The following is a 15,519-nucleotide window of genomic DNA, read 5'->3' on the forward strand; positions in this document are numbered from 1 at the left end:
CCCCTGCGACTCCTGTGACCCTGTTATTGTTTGGACTGATTACCCGGTCTTTTTTGGCCTCTTGCCTGTTTTCTGGATTACGTCTTTGGATTACCCTCTGTTCAAATAAACTGCATTTGGATCCTCAAGCTTCGTGTCTCAGAGCAGTACGTGACAATATATGTGTTCTACATGTACAAAGAAGCTGTAATTGATTTATTAGTATCATTCTGTGGTTCTTTGGCCATCTCACCTCATACTCGTGTATTGCAGATCTACAGTTTATCCTTTTCTTCCGACTGTTAAAAAGAAACGGAAGCAAGTCATTTCATTGTTTTGAGCAATATTCAAATGTACTTTTGCATTAGTTTAAAAGCAAATTATATTACTCTTTGTTGATACATTTTTATTTACATTGCATATAGTATGATGGTGATCATGATAGTGAATATTGCACATGCCACTGCGATCACTACCCAGACGAGCAAACCAGCGGCACTATGATCTGAAAGAGGGAGAAGATCATAATTAAATCTACATACTAAGAATGACACTAAGACATTCTGTGGTGGGTCTAAAGCAGAAATCACAGTCAATGTTTAGAGGATTTAATGTCACAGTTTCTGAACCATCATGAACTCACACATGACGTTTAAAGTCACAGCATCGGAGTATTTCTCTCCATGTTCATTGCTGGCCTTGCACTTGTATTCTCCACTGTCATCAGAGCTGATCTTTGAGATGCTGTAGATTCTTCCAGATCCTACAAGCGTTCCTCCTTTAATCCAGCTGATTTCTGCAGGAGGGTTTGAGTCACTGCTGCACTTCAGAGTCACTGAATCTCCCTCCACTATTACACCAGATGGACTGATGGAGATCACAGCATTCCCTGGAGGATCTACAGGAGAAATATATGAAATTTCATTTTTAATCTTCAGACTTCAGACCACAGACTTCATACCCGTCTCAGAATAGCTCAGAAGATAAGGACAGATTGTCCTCTTGTAATCTGCAATTGGTGAGTAGCTACTTTTGTGGCTCAAGCCCCTGATTATTGTCAAATGCCCCTGATATTTGTGAAGATTCACTCGTATTATAAATGTCAAATAATATAGATTTGAATATAAATTCTTGCACATAAAATAAATTCTTCACCCTAGTGAAGTGGTGATGAAAAATTGGTTGTTAAAAATAAAAAAATAGGTTTGTTATCTAAACATAATATATTACACAGACATCTTGATGCCTCGTCTGTTTTTTCCAGTTCTCTTACGAGAGGTTCTCTCGTATTGCGTAAGTTGCTTACGCTACGGGTAAAGTCATCTTTATCGAGATCTGAAGCCAAAAATTATCCTTAATTTTGTACAGATGGTACTCAACCAGAATAATACTTTTACAGGTGTGTAAATTGCAGGTGTGTATTTGCAGTCTCTTACCGCTAAGAGGCGCTACAATCACAGATTTAGCAAAGTGTCAGTTTATTCTCTCTATTGTGTAATCGACAGCATTTGAGAGCGATTGAAAGCTGGTAGCAGATCAATTCAAATGAAACATTGAACGAATTCATTATCACAATACTGAAATTACTGAAATTAAATTGAATAAATTGAATAATGAAAAAAAATTCAACATAAAACATTGCAATAGAAAAATATTAGGCAAGTCAAGTCAAGTTTATTTATATAGCGCTTTTCACAATACAGATTGTATCAAAGCAGCTTCACAGTATTAAATTAAAATAATACATCAATGTTTGTTTCTAGTGGAAAACGTCCACGTTTGGTAATGCTGATCAATAGTATTGTTGATTGATTGATTAATTAAATTAAATATCCCCAACTGAGCAAGCCAAAGGCAACAGTGGCAAGGAACCGAAAAACTCCATCAGGTGACCTAATGGAGAAAAAAAAAACCTTGGGAGAACCCAGGCTCAGTCGGGGGCCAGTTCTCCTCTGGCATCTATGAACTAGAGGTCGGATTTAACTGTAAGATTAAAAGTATTATATGAATGCCTGGCTGAAGAGATGCGACTTTAATCTAGTTTTAAACTGGGAGAGCGAGTCTGAGCAACGAACACTATCAGGAAGACTATTCCAGAGTTTTGGAGCTAAATGTGAAAATGCTCTCCCTCCTTTGGTGGATCTGGATATCCTAGGTATGACCAAAAGCCTCGAATTTAGTGATCTTAAAGAGCGTGATGGATTATAGGGTGATAGAAGATCCGTTAAATAGACTGGAGCTAAGCCGTTTAGGGCTTTATAAGTCAGTAGCAATACCTTGTAATTAATACGGGACTTTATAGGTAACCAATGCAGTGATGATAAAATCTGTGTTATATGATCATATTTTCTTGATCTAGTAAGAAACTCTAGCGGCGGCATTTTGGACTAACTGTAGCTTGTTTATTGAGGATGCAGGACAACCGGCTAATAAAGCATTACAGTAATCTAGTCTCGAGGTCATGAATGCATGAACTAACTTTTCAGCATCAGAAACTGATAGCATATTACGTAGCTTAGCAATGTTTCTAAGGTGGAAAAAGGCTGTTTTTGTAACATATGTGACCCTGGATCACAAAACCAGTCATAAGTCGCACGGTTATATTTTTGGCCAACAATACATTGTATGGGTCAAAATTATCGATTTTTCTTTTATGCCAAAAATCATTAGGATATTAAGTAAAGATCATGGTCCATGAAGATATTTTGTAAATGTCTTACCGTAAATATATAAACCATTTATTTTTGTGAGTAAATGCAGCACAATCACGGACATATATGGACAACTTTAAAGGCGATTTTTTCAATGTTTAGATTTTTTTCCAACCTTAGATTCCAGATTTTCAAATAGTTGAATCTCGGCCAAACATTATCCTATCCCAACAAACCATACATCAATGGAAAGCCTATTCATTCAGCTCTCATGTGATGTCTAAATCTCAATTTCAAAAAATGTACCCATGTGACTGATTTTGTGGTCCAGGGTCACATATGAAATATGATTTTCAAAAGACAGGTTGCAGTCTAGTATAACACCCAGGTCTTTTACTGTAGAGGATAAAGTAACAGGACATCCTACTATATTAAAGTTGTAGAGTGAGAGGTTTTGTGGGCGGTTTTTTGAACCGATGATTAGTACCTCTGTTTTGTCTGGATTTAATAAAAGAAAATTGCGCGTAATCCAATCTTTTATATCTTTAACACACTCTGTCAATTTGGATAATTTAGCGTTTTCATCTGGCCGTGATGAAATATAGATTTGAGTGTCATCAGCATAACAATGGAAACTAATTCCATGTTTCCTTATAATATTTCCAAGTGGCATCATATATATTGAGAATAACAGAGGGCCCAACACAGATCCCTGTGGCACTCCATAGTTTACTGGAGAGCTACATCAATGAGGCTTTGTAACAGCATAAGACATTAGTTTTAACAGTATTCAGACGATAGCTCTGTGGTCAACGCGTCAACATGAGCTTCTCGGAGCTTCAAGCGATCTGAGATCGAATCTCAGTGTAGCCGACAGACACTGTTTATGTTTTTCTGTTCTTGATGCTTTAATATGTATCTGTTTATTAAAGTCAAGCATCTTGTTTAATTATCAATTGTACATTACAACATAAATTTGCTACATTCCAGTTGAGCTGCTGCAAAGATGACACATCTGATGAAGGAAGACTGTCAGCCGATTGCACCAGAAAATGAAGATGATGAAGCTCGTCTTTAATCTGCTAAATTATTATTATTATTATTGTGTGAATCATTCACGAAATTGAGAAGACTGACAGATACCCGGCCAAAGCAATGGAATACATTTTTCAAAACAGATCGAACAAATCAGAAAAATACTTTCAATACAGTATTGCTTTCAATTTAAAAAATAAACAATGAAAATGTAAAATAAAAATAAAATTAATTGAGTTTGAAAACCCATCGCACATTTCAAGGTATAAATAAAGTGTCGGGCACTTTATTTATTTAAAACAGGGTTGCATCGATAGAGTTTATTCCCTTTACGATGCAAAATAAGAAACACAAAATCTTATTCTTGCAACATTTTAAATTTCTATTGTCAAAGAAATTGCAGCTAAGTTAAAAAATGAAAACGGTAGCCTATAAAACGAAAAAAGTTCAAAGCAACATAAATTAAGAACAGGCGTTTTTCTTTGCCTCTCTCTCGCGCTGGATCTCTTTTTAAGTTTCTTTGTCTCCCTCACTGTGCGCGCCGGGTCTTTCTCGAAATTAAACATTTCAGGGTAAAAACACACCATACAGCTGATAATACTGTATATGTCGCTCTGTGTCATCCACAGAAAGAAAAAACTGTAACAAATAGCCTTTGTTGCTTCAAAGATACAGCATGCCTTGCTGAATTCACCTTACAATAAAACGAGGTTGATCGCAAATTAAAGAGCTCTGTATACAGATATCCTGTGGGGGGTTTGGAGAAGGCAGTTGCTTTATTGTGGGGGTGCAGGACAGAGGTGCTAATGTTCCGTCTTTCATATGGAGAGTGTTGGATAGCCAGCCTGATGAGCAGGAAAAGGCTAAATTCTTTTAAGGATAAATCTCAAAATCTCCAAAAGTCCACATGTAGGCCCTATATCTTGTTAAATTATAAATATTGTAGTTTTATTGATTGTATTTAAAGGTTTTCCAAACACTATTTAAAACCTTTAAATACAATCAATAAAACTACAATATTTATAATATAACAACATTTACTGTAAATTGACATTAACCCCACTTAAAGGAGAAGTTCACTTTCAAAAAAACTTTTGCTGATAATTTACTCACCCCCATGTCATCCAAGATGTCCATGTCTTTCTTTCTTCAGTCGCAAAGAAATTAAGGTTTTTGATGAAAACATTCCAGGATTTCCCCCCATGTAATGGATTCTATTGGGACCCAAACGGTAGAAGGTCCAAATGACAGTTTAAGTGCAGCTTCAAAGGGCTTTAAACGATACCAGATGATGAATAAGGGTCTTATCTAGCGAAACGATCGGTCATTTCCAAAATAAATAAAAAAGTTTAAGTTTTATAAGCACAAATGTTCGCCTTGCTCTGTTCTGTGATGCGCGTTCGTGACGTCACGTAATACGCAATTACGTTGAAAAGGTCACGCTTGAAAAATTTCTGTCCTGAAGAAAATGTTCTTTTTGGCTTTTTAATATTAAAACACCCAGGATACGCACACGAAATGGGCATTTTAAACGACAAACTGACACAAATACATTTGAAAATGTGTATATGGTCCTCCTCCTGAACATTTGTAAACACGTCAAGCGTGACCTTTTCAACGTAATTGCGTATTACGTGACGTCACGAACGCGCATCACAGAACAGAGCAAGGCGAGCGTTTGTGCTTATAAAACTTAAACTTTTTTATTTATTTTGGAAATGACCGATCGTTTCGCTAGATAAGACCCTTATTCATCGTCTGGTATCGTTTAAAGCCCTTTGAAGCTGCACTTAAACTGTCATTTGGACCTTCTACCGTTTGGGTCCCAATAGAATCCATTACATGGGGGGAAATCCTGGAATGTTTTCATCAAAAACCTTAATTTCTTTGCGACTGAAGAAAGAAAGACATGGACATCTTGGATGACATGGGGGTGAGTAAATTATCAGCAAAAGTTTTTTTGAAAGTGAACTTCTCCTTTAAGGCAACTGAAAAAAAAAAATGCAGCAATTGCTGCTGTTTTGCACAATATCCCTTTGCGCCACCTGGCAGTCATTTCGCGAATGACTTTGAAATGCGACTGGTTTATTTTTGCCACGGTATTTTTGCCGCGGTAGTTTTGCCGCGGTGGCTGGCGCTGCAGTAATAGGCATTCTGGTTGAGTACCATCTGTATTTATTGTCAACGCAGTGCGGCAGCCAGCAGACCATAGCAGGCTGTATAAGCGTGCTCATTGGCTGTCCTGTGGCAACTGCAGCTCTACGCATCGCTGGATCTTGAGAGGCCGCCGCCGTTGAAACAAGCGACCAGCAAGCTTAGGAAAGCGTCTGAAGAAGCCGGTCGTCTTCGCAGCCTTCTCGCCCCCCGTTCTTCACACAATATGTTCCCCGTTCAAAGCCACCGGGACATCCTGTGTAAAACGGCCAGTCATCGCTGTCTGCGAGCCGCCGTATTCAAGCACAGAGAGTGTGCGCACTGCGCCCGCGCCTCCGAATCAGGTTCTCGAGCCCGCGGAACGCAGCAATCGGAACCCGGAGGCCATTCTGCCCCTAGCCGTACATGCAAAAGCATGGGAAGCTATTCCAGGCGTGTCAGAATGGGTGCAGACAGATCCTCACGCAGATTCGCCCGGGAGACTGGTTTATTTCCCTCAATCTGAAAGACGCTTACTTTCAGCCTTTGTTGCTTTGTAGCCTTTGTTGCTTCAAAGATACAGCTTGCCTTGCTGAATTCACCTTACAATAAAACGAAGTTGATCGCAAATTAAAGAGCTCTGTATACAGATATCCTGTGGGGGGTTTGGAGAAGGCAGTTGCTTTATCGTGGGGGTGCAGGACAGAGGTGCTAATGTTCCGTCTTTCATATGGAGAGTGTTGGATAGCCAGCCTGATGAGCAGGAAAAGGCTAAATTCTTTTAAGGATAAATCTCAAAATCTCCAAAAGTCCATATGTAGGCCCTATATCTTATTAAATTATAAATATTGTAGTTTTATTGATTGTATTTAAAGGTTTTCCACACACTATTTAAAACCTTTAAATACAATCAATAAAACTACAATATTTATAATATAACAACATTTACTGTAAATTGACATTAACCCCACTTAAGGTAACTGAAAAAAAAATGCAGCAATTGCTGCTGTTTTGCACAATATCCCTTTGCGCCACCTGGCAGTCATTTCGCGAATGACTTTGAAATGCGACTGGTTTATTTTTCCTGATCCTGTTCGTGAATGCACGCTGGGGAATCCCCGCGTGCATCGTGAGCTCGCGGCCAGCTTTTTTACATTCAGAAAGCAACCCGCCCCTTGCGCCCTCCCGTTCATACAGTGGGGCTCGAGCATTATGAGCGTTTTAAACATATGAGCCCATGCCGGTGCCTACCCCGCGTGACTCGCAGGACGCTCTCTTATATGCTTACGCTAACTGAAAGCTTATGTCATTTCCCCCTGTGGCGCCAGAGACCCGTGTTCGATTCCCGGCTCTGGCGGCAGATAAATTATGTTGCTCTCCTTTGAGCTCGCAGGCAGCTTTTTTACGTACAGAAAGCGAACCCGCCCCTTGCGCCCTCCCATTCATACGGCGGGGCTCAAGCATTATGAGCGTTTTTAACATATGAGCCCACGCCGGTGCCTCCGTGTGACTCACATGACACTCTCTTATCTGCCTAAGCTAATTGAAAGCGTACGTCATTTCTGCTCCTCTCTGTCAGTCCCCTTAGTAAAGGCTACTGCAGAAGTATATCATGCAGCCAACGAGCCGGTAATACAACCCGCCCGCCTGCACGCTACCACCGTTGTCAGGGCGACCCAGAGAAATCTCAAAAAGGGTACAATGTCTGGTTATCCGGCTCACGCCGTAAGTGTTTAAGTGTAGAAAATGTGCCCACATCTCAGTGTTCACCCCTACACACAAGCACGATACCCCCCGTGTCTCTCACTCTCACAGAGCCCACTCTCATAAAGCTGGCAAAAGCCGCTCGAGTGTTAGATGTAGGAAATGTGCCCACGACCCAGTGCCCACACCTACTCACTGCCCGCTCTGTTACACAGCCACCCCTGCCGGTCACATCACAGATGTCAGTCTTGTGCCCGCTCACGAGCGCTCATACTTACTGACAAGCACTTTACCCCCGGCGCCGCTCTCGCCCCCCGTTCTTCACACAATATGTTCCCCGTCCAAAGCCACCGGGACATCCTGTGTAAAACGGCCAGTCATCGCTGTCTGCGAGCCGCCGTATTCAAGCACAGAGAGCGTGCGCACTGCGCCCGCGCCTCCGAATCAGGTTCTCGAGCCCGCGGAACGCAGCAATCGGAACCCGGAGGCCATTCTGCCCCTAGCCGTACATGCAAAAGCATGGGAAGCTATTCCAGGCGTGTCAGAATGGGTGCAGACAGATCCTCACGCAGATTCGCCCGGGAGACTGGTTTATTTCTCTCAATCTGAAAGACGCTTACTTTCAGATTCAGATAATACCCCGTCACAGGCCATTCTTGAGATTCGACTTTGACGGTCAGGTATATCAATACACCGTCCTGCCGTTCGGCCTGTCTTTAGCACCCCGTACATTCACAAAGTGCATGGACACGGCTCTCGCTCCCCTGAGAGGTCAGGGAATGCAAATTTTGAACTATTTGGACGATTGGCTGATTCTAGCACAGTCGGAGGAAGAACTTATCTCTCACAGAACTGTCAACTGGACCAAGAGCTCATTACTGCCCAGTCAGTCAGCCTCTTTTCTGGGTTTAGAACTGGAAACTGTGGCAGTGATGGCCCGGCTGTCGACACAGCGCACATGCTGTGTTCAACGCCTGGCCGCGTCTTTCCAGAAGGGTAGCGCCGCACCTCTAAAAACATTTCAGAGGATGCTGGGTTGTATGGCATCAGCTGCAGCAGTGCTTCAGCTGGGTCTACTGCATATGCGCCCACTGCAACGCTGGTTGAACGCTCGAGTGCCTCACCGAGCCTGGGCGTCCGGCGGCATTCGAATCAGAGTGACTCAGAGCTGCGTTTCAGCACTGAGACCCTGGTTAGCGGTCGACTGGTACCAGCGGGGAGTGACAATGGGAGCTGTCTCGTACCGAAAAGTTATCTCGACAGACGCCTCCAACTCAGGTTGGGGCGCTCCTTTCGAGGGCAGACCGGTCTTTGGCCTGTGGTCAGAACAGGAGAAATGCCTTTATATAAACTGTTTGGAGATGATAGCGGTCGAGAACGCGCTCAAGCGTTTCCTCCCACACATATGGGGCCACCATGCTCTAGTCCGCTCGGACAACATGTCCGTGGTGTCCTACGTGAACCACCAGGGCGGTGTCAGATCCAGGAATCTCTGCAAACTGACAGAACGCCTTCTCGTGTGGCCTCATCACTCGCTGCGCTCGCTGAGAGCCACGCACGTGCCGGGCCACGAGAATGTCGGCCCAGACAGACTGTCCAGAGACAACATTCCCCCGGGAGAATGGTCCTTGCACCCTCAGACAGTCCAGTCACTGTGGCGCCTTTTCGGTAAAGCGGAAGTCGACCTTTTTGTGTCAAAAGACAACGCTCATAGCCCGAGATTCCTCTCGAAGAGTGAGGACGCGCTGGCCCAGACCTGGCCCAGCTGCCCGCTGTACGCTTTCCCTTCGATCTCGCTGCTACCACAGGTAATCAAGAGAATCAGGGAAATGCGCAACTCAGTGCTCCTCATAGCCCCGCGATGGGAGAAACAAACCTGGTTCCCAGAGCTGGTGAGGCTGTCGCACGTAGCCCCATCAGTAAAACGCGTGGGGGATCTACACGCGCTCTGTTAGCTATCTGTTAGCTATCTGGATCTGTTAGCTATCTGTTAGCATCTCGAGTTTGGACCAAATGACTCTAAAGTCTTTAGAGGCCCCCAGCTCAGCCGCCATGTGTTGGAGTTCACCCCGGTGAACGAGAGGGTCGCTTCCCTGCGCCTTCGGGTCGGGGGTAGGTCTTTCACTGTCGTTTGTGCCTATGGGCCAAACGGCAGTGCAGAGTACCCGGCCTTCTTGGAGTCTCTGGGAGGGGTGCTGGAAAGTGCTCCGACTGGGGACTCCGTCATTCTACTGGGGGACTTTCATTGCCCACGTGGGCAGCAACAGTGACACCCGGAGGGGCGTGATTGGGAGGAACAGCCCCCCTGATCTGAACCCGAGTGGTGTTCTGTTATTGGACTTCTGTGCTAGTTACAGTTTGTCCATAACAAACACCATGTTCAAGCATAAGGGTGTCCATCAGTGCACATGGCACCAGGACACCCTAGGCTGGAGGTCGATGATCGACTTTGTGGTCGTTTCATCCGACCTCCAGCCGTATGTCTTGTCTTCTCAGCCTCCCCGGGAAAGTCTATGACACACTCGGGTGAAGAGAGGGGCGGAGCTGTCAACTGATCACCACCTGGTGGTGAGTTGGATCCGATGGCGGTAGAAGAAGCTGGACAGACTCGGCAGACCCAAACGTACTGTGAGGGTCTGTTGGGAACGTTTGGCCGAATCCCCTGTCAGAGAGATCTTCAACTCCCACCTCCGACAGAGCTTCGACCAGATCCTGAGGGAGTCTGGAGATATTGAGTCCGAGTGGACCATGTTCTCCACCTCCATTGTCAACGCGGCCACTCGGAGCTGTGGCCGTAAGGTCTCCGGTGCCTGTCGAAGCGGCAATCCCCGAACCCGGTGGTGGACACCGGAAGTAAGGGATGCCGTCAAGCTGAAGAAGGAGTCCTATCGGGCCTGGTTGGCTTGTGGGACTCCTGAGGCAGCTGACGGGTACCGACGGGCCAAGCGGACTGCAGCCCGGGTGGTTGTGGAGGCAAAAACTCGGGCCTGGGAGGAGTTCGGTGAGGCCATGGAGAAGGACTATCGATCAGCCTCGAAGAGATTCTGGCAAACCGTCCGGCGCCTCAGGAGGGGGAAGCAGTGCCCTACCAAAGCTGTTTACAGTGGAGGTGGGCAGCTGTTGACCTCGACTGGGGATATCACCGGACGGTGGAAGGAATACTTCGAGGATCTCCTCAATCCCGCCGTCACGTCTTCCATTGAGGAAGCAGAGGCTGAGGGCTCGGAGGCGGACTCGTCCATCACCCGAGCTGAAGTCACCGAGGTAGTCAAGAAACTCCTTGGTGGCAAGGCATGATGAGATCCGCCCTAAGTACCTCAAGTCTCTGGATGTTGTGGGGCTGTCTTGGCTGACACGCCTCTGCAGCATCGCGTGGCGGTCGGGGACAGTGCCTTTGGACTGGCAGACCGGGGTGGTGGTCCCTCTTTTTAAGAAGGGGGACCGGAGGGTGTGCTCCAACTATAGGGGGATCACACTTCTCAGCCTCCCCAGGAAAGTCTATGCCAGGGTACTGGAGAGGAGAATCCGGCCGATAGTAGAACCTTGGATTCAGGAGGAACAGTGTGGTTTTCGTCCCGGTCGTGGAACACTGGACCAGCTCTTATACCCTCTACAGGGTGCTGGAGAGTTCATGGGAGTTTGCCCAACCAATCCACATGTGCTTTGTGGATTTGGAGAAGGCATTCGACTGTGTCCCTCGCGGCGGCCTGTGGAGGGTGCTCCGGGAGTATGGGGTCCGGGGTCCTTTACTATGGGCTGTCCGGTCCCTGTACGACCAAAGCAGGAGCTTGGTTCGCATTGCCGACAGTAAGTCAGACTTGTTCCTGGTGCGTGTTGGACTCCGGAAGGCCGCCCTTTGTCGCCGGTTCTGTTCATAATTTTTATGGACAGAATTTCTAGGCGCGGCCAGGGGCCAGAGGGTTTGGTGACAACACGATTTCGTCTCTGCTCTTTGCAGATGATGTTGTCGTGTTGGCCTCATCAAGCCAGGACCTTCAGCATGCACTGGGACGGTTTGCAGCCGAGTGTGAAGCGGCTGGGATGAGAATCAGCACCTCCAAATCCGAGGCCATGGTCCTCAGTCGGAAAACGGTGGCTTGCCCACTTCAGGTTGGTGGAGAGTTCCTGCCTCAAGTGGAGGAGTTTAAGTATCTTGGGGTTTTGTTCACGAGTGAGGGAAGGATGGAACGGGAGATTGACAGACGGATCGGTGCCGCTTCTGCAGTAATGCGGTCGCTGTACCGGTCTGTCGTGGTGAAGAAGGAGCTGAGCCGCAAGGCGAAGCTCTCGACTTACTGGTCAATCTACGTTCCTACCCTCACCTATGGTCATGAGCTGTGGGTCATGACCGAAAGGACAAGATCCCAGATACAAGCGGCCGAAATGAGCTTTCTCCGCAGGGTGGCTGGGCGATCCCTTAGAGATAGGGTGAGAAGCTCGGTCACTCGGGAGGAGCTCAGAGTAGAGCCGCTGCTCCTCCACATCGAGAGGGGTCAGCTGAGGGGTCAGCTCGGGCATCTTTTCCGGATGCCTGCTGGATGCCTTCCCGGGAAGGTGTTCCGGGCATGTCCCACCGGGAGGAGACCCCGGGGAAGACCTAGGACACGCTGGAGGGACTATGTCTCCCGGCTGGCCTGGGAACGCCTCGGTGTCCCCCCGGAAGAGCTGGAGGAAGTGTCTAGGGAGAGGGAAGTCTGGGCATCCAGACCCGGTCACGGATAAGCGGAAGAAGATGGATGGATGGATGGACGGACTCTAAAGTCATCCTCAAACCGAGGCATGGCCATGTCCCCAAAGCGATTGGCACTCCCTTCAGAGCGCAGATCATCTCCCTATCGGCTCTGCCAGCATCCGATAGCGTGGGCGGTGATAACCTCCTCTGCCCCATCAGGGCGCTGAGAGTTTACATCACGCGCTCCGTTGCCTTCAGGCATTCTGAGCAGCTCTTTGTTTCGTTTGGTGGGCGCACCAAGGGTCTCGCCGCCTCGAAACATAGCCTGTCCAGATGGATAGTGGACGCTATCGCGGCAGCGTCCAAACACCTGCAGTGCCCTATGGGTATCAGGGCCCATTCCACTAGAGGCATGGCCTCGTCGTGGGCTTGGTCCAGCGGGATTTCTGTTCATTTGTTTGGCGGCAGGCTGGGCCTCCCCCTCTACATTTGTTAGGTTTTATAACCTGGAAGTTCCCGCCTTGCAGGCTAAACTTTTATCAGTCTAAGTCACATGTGTCAAACTCCAGTCCTGGAGGGCCACTGTCCTGCAGAGTTTATCTCCAACCAGCTCCAAAAACACCTGCCTGGAAGTTTCTAGTAATCCTGAAGACCCTGATTAGCTGGATCAGGTGTGTTAATTAGGGTTGAAGCTAAACTCTGCAGGGTTGTGGCCCTCCAGGAACTGAGTTTGACACCCCTGGTCTAAGTGATGTGTATGTTCTGCCCAGTTTGTTCGTGTGCAGGCTACTCTCACGTGACTATTAGCTCTTCTGGTTGAGCTGCACTAAGGGCAATATTCTCTATACATAGACCGGCGGAGCCGCTCTGTATTTCCCTATGAAGTGCTTATGTACATGTGCTGGCCCGCGTTGCTGGCCGCCTGCTTCCCACAGGTTTATATATAGACCGGCGGAGCCGCTCTGTATTCCTATGAAGTGCTTATTACATGTGCTGGCCCGCGTTGCTGGCCGCCTGTTTCCCACATGTTTTGTGTTCCCCGGGCTTTCCCTGGGACTCATGCAGTGGATGCTCGGCGCGCACGGCGTTGACAAGGGGTTCCCGTAGCGTAAGCAACTTACGCAATACGAGAGAACCTCTCGTAAGAGAACGTACTCGGTTACCTAACGTAACCTCGGTTCTCTCTAGAAGAGGGAACGAGTATTGCGTAACCTGCCGTGCTCGCGCTGCGAGCTTATTCGCTTCAGTCAATGAAAACCAGATTTCCAGCCTCCTGAGCCTTTCTTTTTTTCCATTCTGGCGGGCTGTGACGCGACGTGGGCGCGATGTCACGCGGGGCTCAGTGATAGGCTGCTGCAGATGCTGCAGGACAGCCAATAAGCACGCTTATACAGCCTGCTATGGTCTGCTGGCTGCCGCACTGCATTGACAATAAATACAAAATTAAGGATAATTTTTGGCTTCAGATCTCGAGAAAAGATGACTTTACCCGTAGCGTAAGCATCTTACGCAATACGAGAGAACCTCTTCTAGAGAGAACCGAGGTTAAGTTAGGTAACCGAGTCTTGACATGCTGCGCTCTTTTCTATTTTGTTCACAGTTTTAAAAGCACAAACTCGTTCCTTCATTGAGCTCACTGCAGTTTTAAAGTCCTCATTATCTGTTCCATAGACATAATCAATACATAGATGCATATGTCTACGGGATTGTCAGTCTGCAGGTTTCAATAAACCGTTATTGATTCAAAGCACTGATGAGGAAATAACAAAGATGTTCAGAGAGATTGATAACATCTGCCTAATAACTAAATTACAATGTAACATTTTAAATGTATAGCTTTATGGTTTAATGGAAAATACATAAAATGCAATAAATGCAGGGTGTTGAAGTTATTGATGCATTTAAAAATGTTCTTAGCACCCCCTCTGAGTCTGAACTGTACAATTTTATTATAGTCTACATAAAATAGACACTCACACATGACATTGAGCTGAACAGCAGGAGAGATGAGAGTGTGTCCGTCTACAGCACAGCTGTATCTGCCTGAGTCCTCTCTTCTCACTGGGTTGAGGAGGAGTGTGTTACTGAGGTTAGTTAATATCATCTGTGAGTTTCTGTACCAGATGAATTTGTCTCCGTCAGTCGGAGCGCAGCTGCTTTTACATCTCAGATTGACTGGATCTCCCTCTGTCACTCTCTCAGGAGACTCCACCTGAAGATCTGAACACAACACACACACTATATCTAGTGCTGCTGTCATACACTGATTATTATTCAACATAATGCAGAAGAAGAGATGAAACTCATCAGAGTCACCTGTGACAGTAAGATTCAGTCCAGGATAACCAATGTATTTTCCATCAGGTTTATCAGTGATGAATCTGAAATAGTACATGTGTGAATCCTTCAGTGTCACATGACTCAGTCTGACGGTGCAGTACTTCTGTTTATCTCCCAGATACTGAAGCCTATGACTGTATTCAGGGTCATCAGACAGATCTGGAAACTCTTCATCATCTATTACCGGTGTTTTGGTCCAGAACACTTTCATGATCTGATGTTCTCTAGGGTATTTATAAATGCAGCTCATTGTCACTGATGAGTCCTTTAGTGCACAGATGCGTGAAGGCCTGTATCTCACACCCCACTCAACAGCACTGCAAACTCCTGAAACACACATTAAAGGGATAGTTCACACAAAAACGATTGTTTCATAATTACTGACCCCTCGTGTTCATTACATTCTTTTTTTTTTTTTTACACATTAAACACTTTAAAAAACATTCATATAATCATTATTGATGCACATATTTAATATTGTACATTAATTCCAATCAGAAGAATTTAAACATTCATCTAAAGTTATTATTCTTTTTAATTTTAGCTCTGACTGCCTTTATTTTTTTACTTTATTTGGATGATTTTTCTTTCACAGAAATGTGTTTGTGAACGGGGTTTTAACAGGGGGTCCGCACTCATGATTTGAAAGAAAGACTTTGAAAAGTGACTAAAGAACAATAAAATCTTCTCCAGCATGAGCGACTCACCGTGAATCATGAGCAGAAACACCAGAGGAAGAGGAGGAGCCATCATCAGTGACATCACTACAAGAACAACAACACAGGATCGCACACACAGTGAGCATTATAAAAACAATCTTTAGCTTTAAAACATTTCCATAAACAAGTTTTCATGGAGAATATTTCCTTTTGATTATGTGAGTGGTTTCTACAACAGTAATAGACTATAGACTGACTATATTCACTCAGTAACCAGCGTAACTCTTACCGTGTTCTGGCGAGTCTCTCAGGCGTTATACTGATGAAATTCTCATGGTTAACAGTG

At 45.7% G+C, this 15,519-nt stretch overlaps 1 protein-coding gene across 1 annotated transcript in view; it reads right to left on the bottom strand.

The window, feature by feature from the left end:
- LOC311285487 (cell adhesion molecule CEACAM5-like) overlaps positions 1 to 15,519 on the bottom strand; it is a gene marked incomplete at its 5' end in the record, with an annotated part of 114,891 nt that overhangs the window by 54,785 nt on the left and 44,587 nt on the right. The window contains one exon of the mRNA XM_084401135.1: positions 623 to 877. Coding sequence (XP_084257261.1) covers positions 623 to 877 — 255 coding nt within the window. The remainder of the gene's footprint in view (positions 1 to 622; positions 878 to 15,519) is intronic.

The sequence above is a fragment of the Rutilus rutilus genome (genome assembly GCF_951802725.1).
Source record: "Rutilus rutilus genome assembly, chromosome: 25".
Lineage (NCBI taxonomy): Eukaryota > Metazoa > Chordata > Actinopteri > Cypriniformes > Leuciscidae > Rutilus > Rutilus rutilus.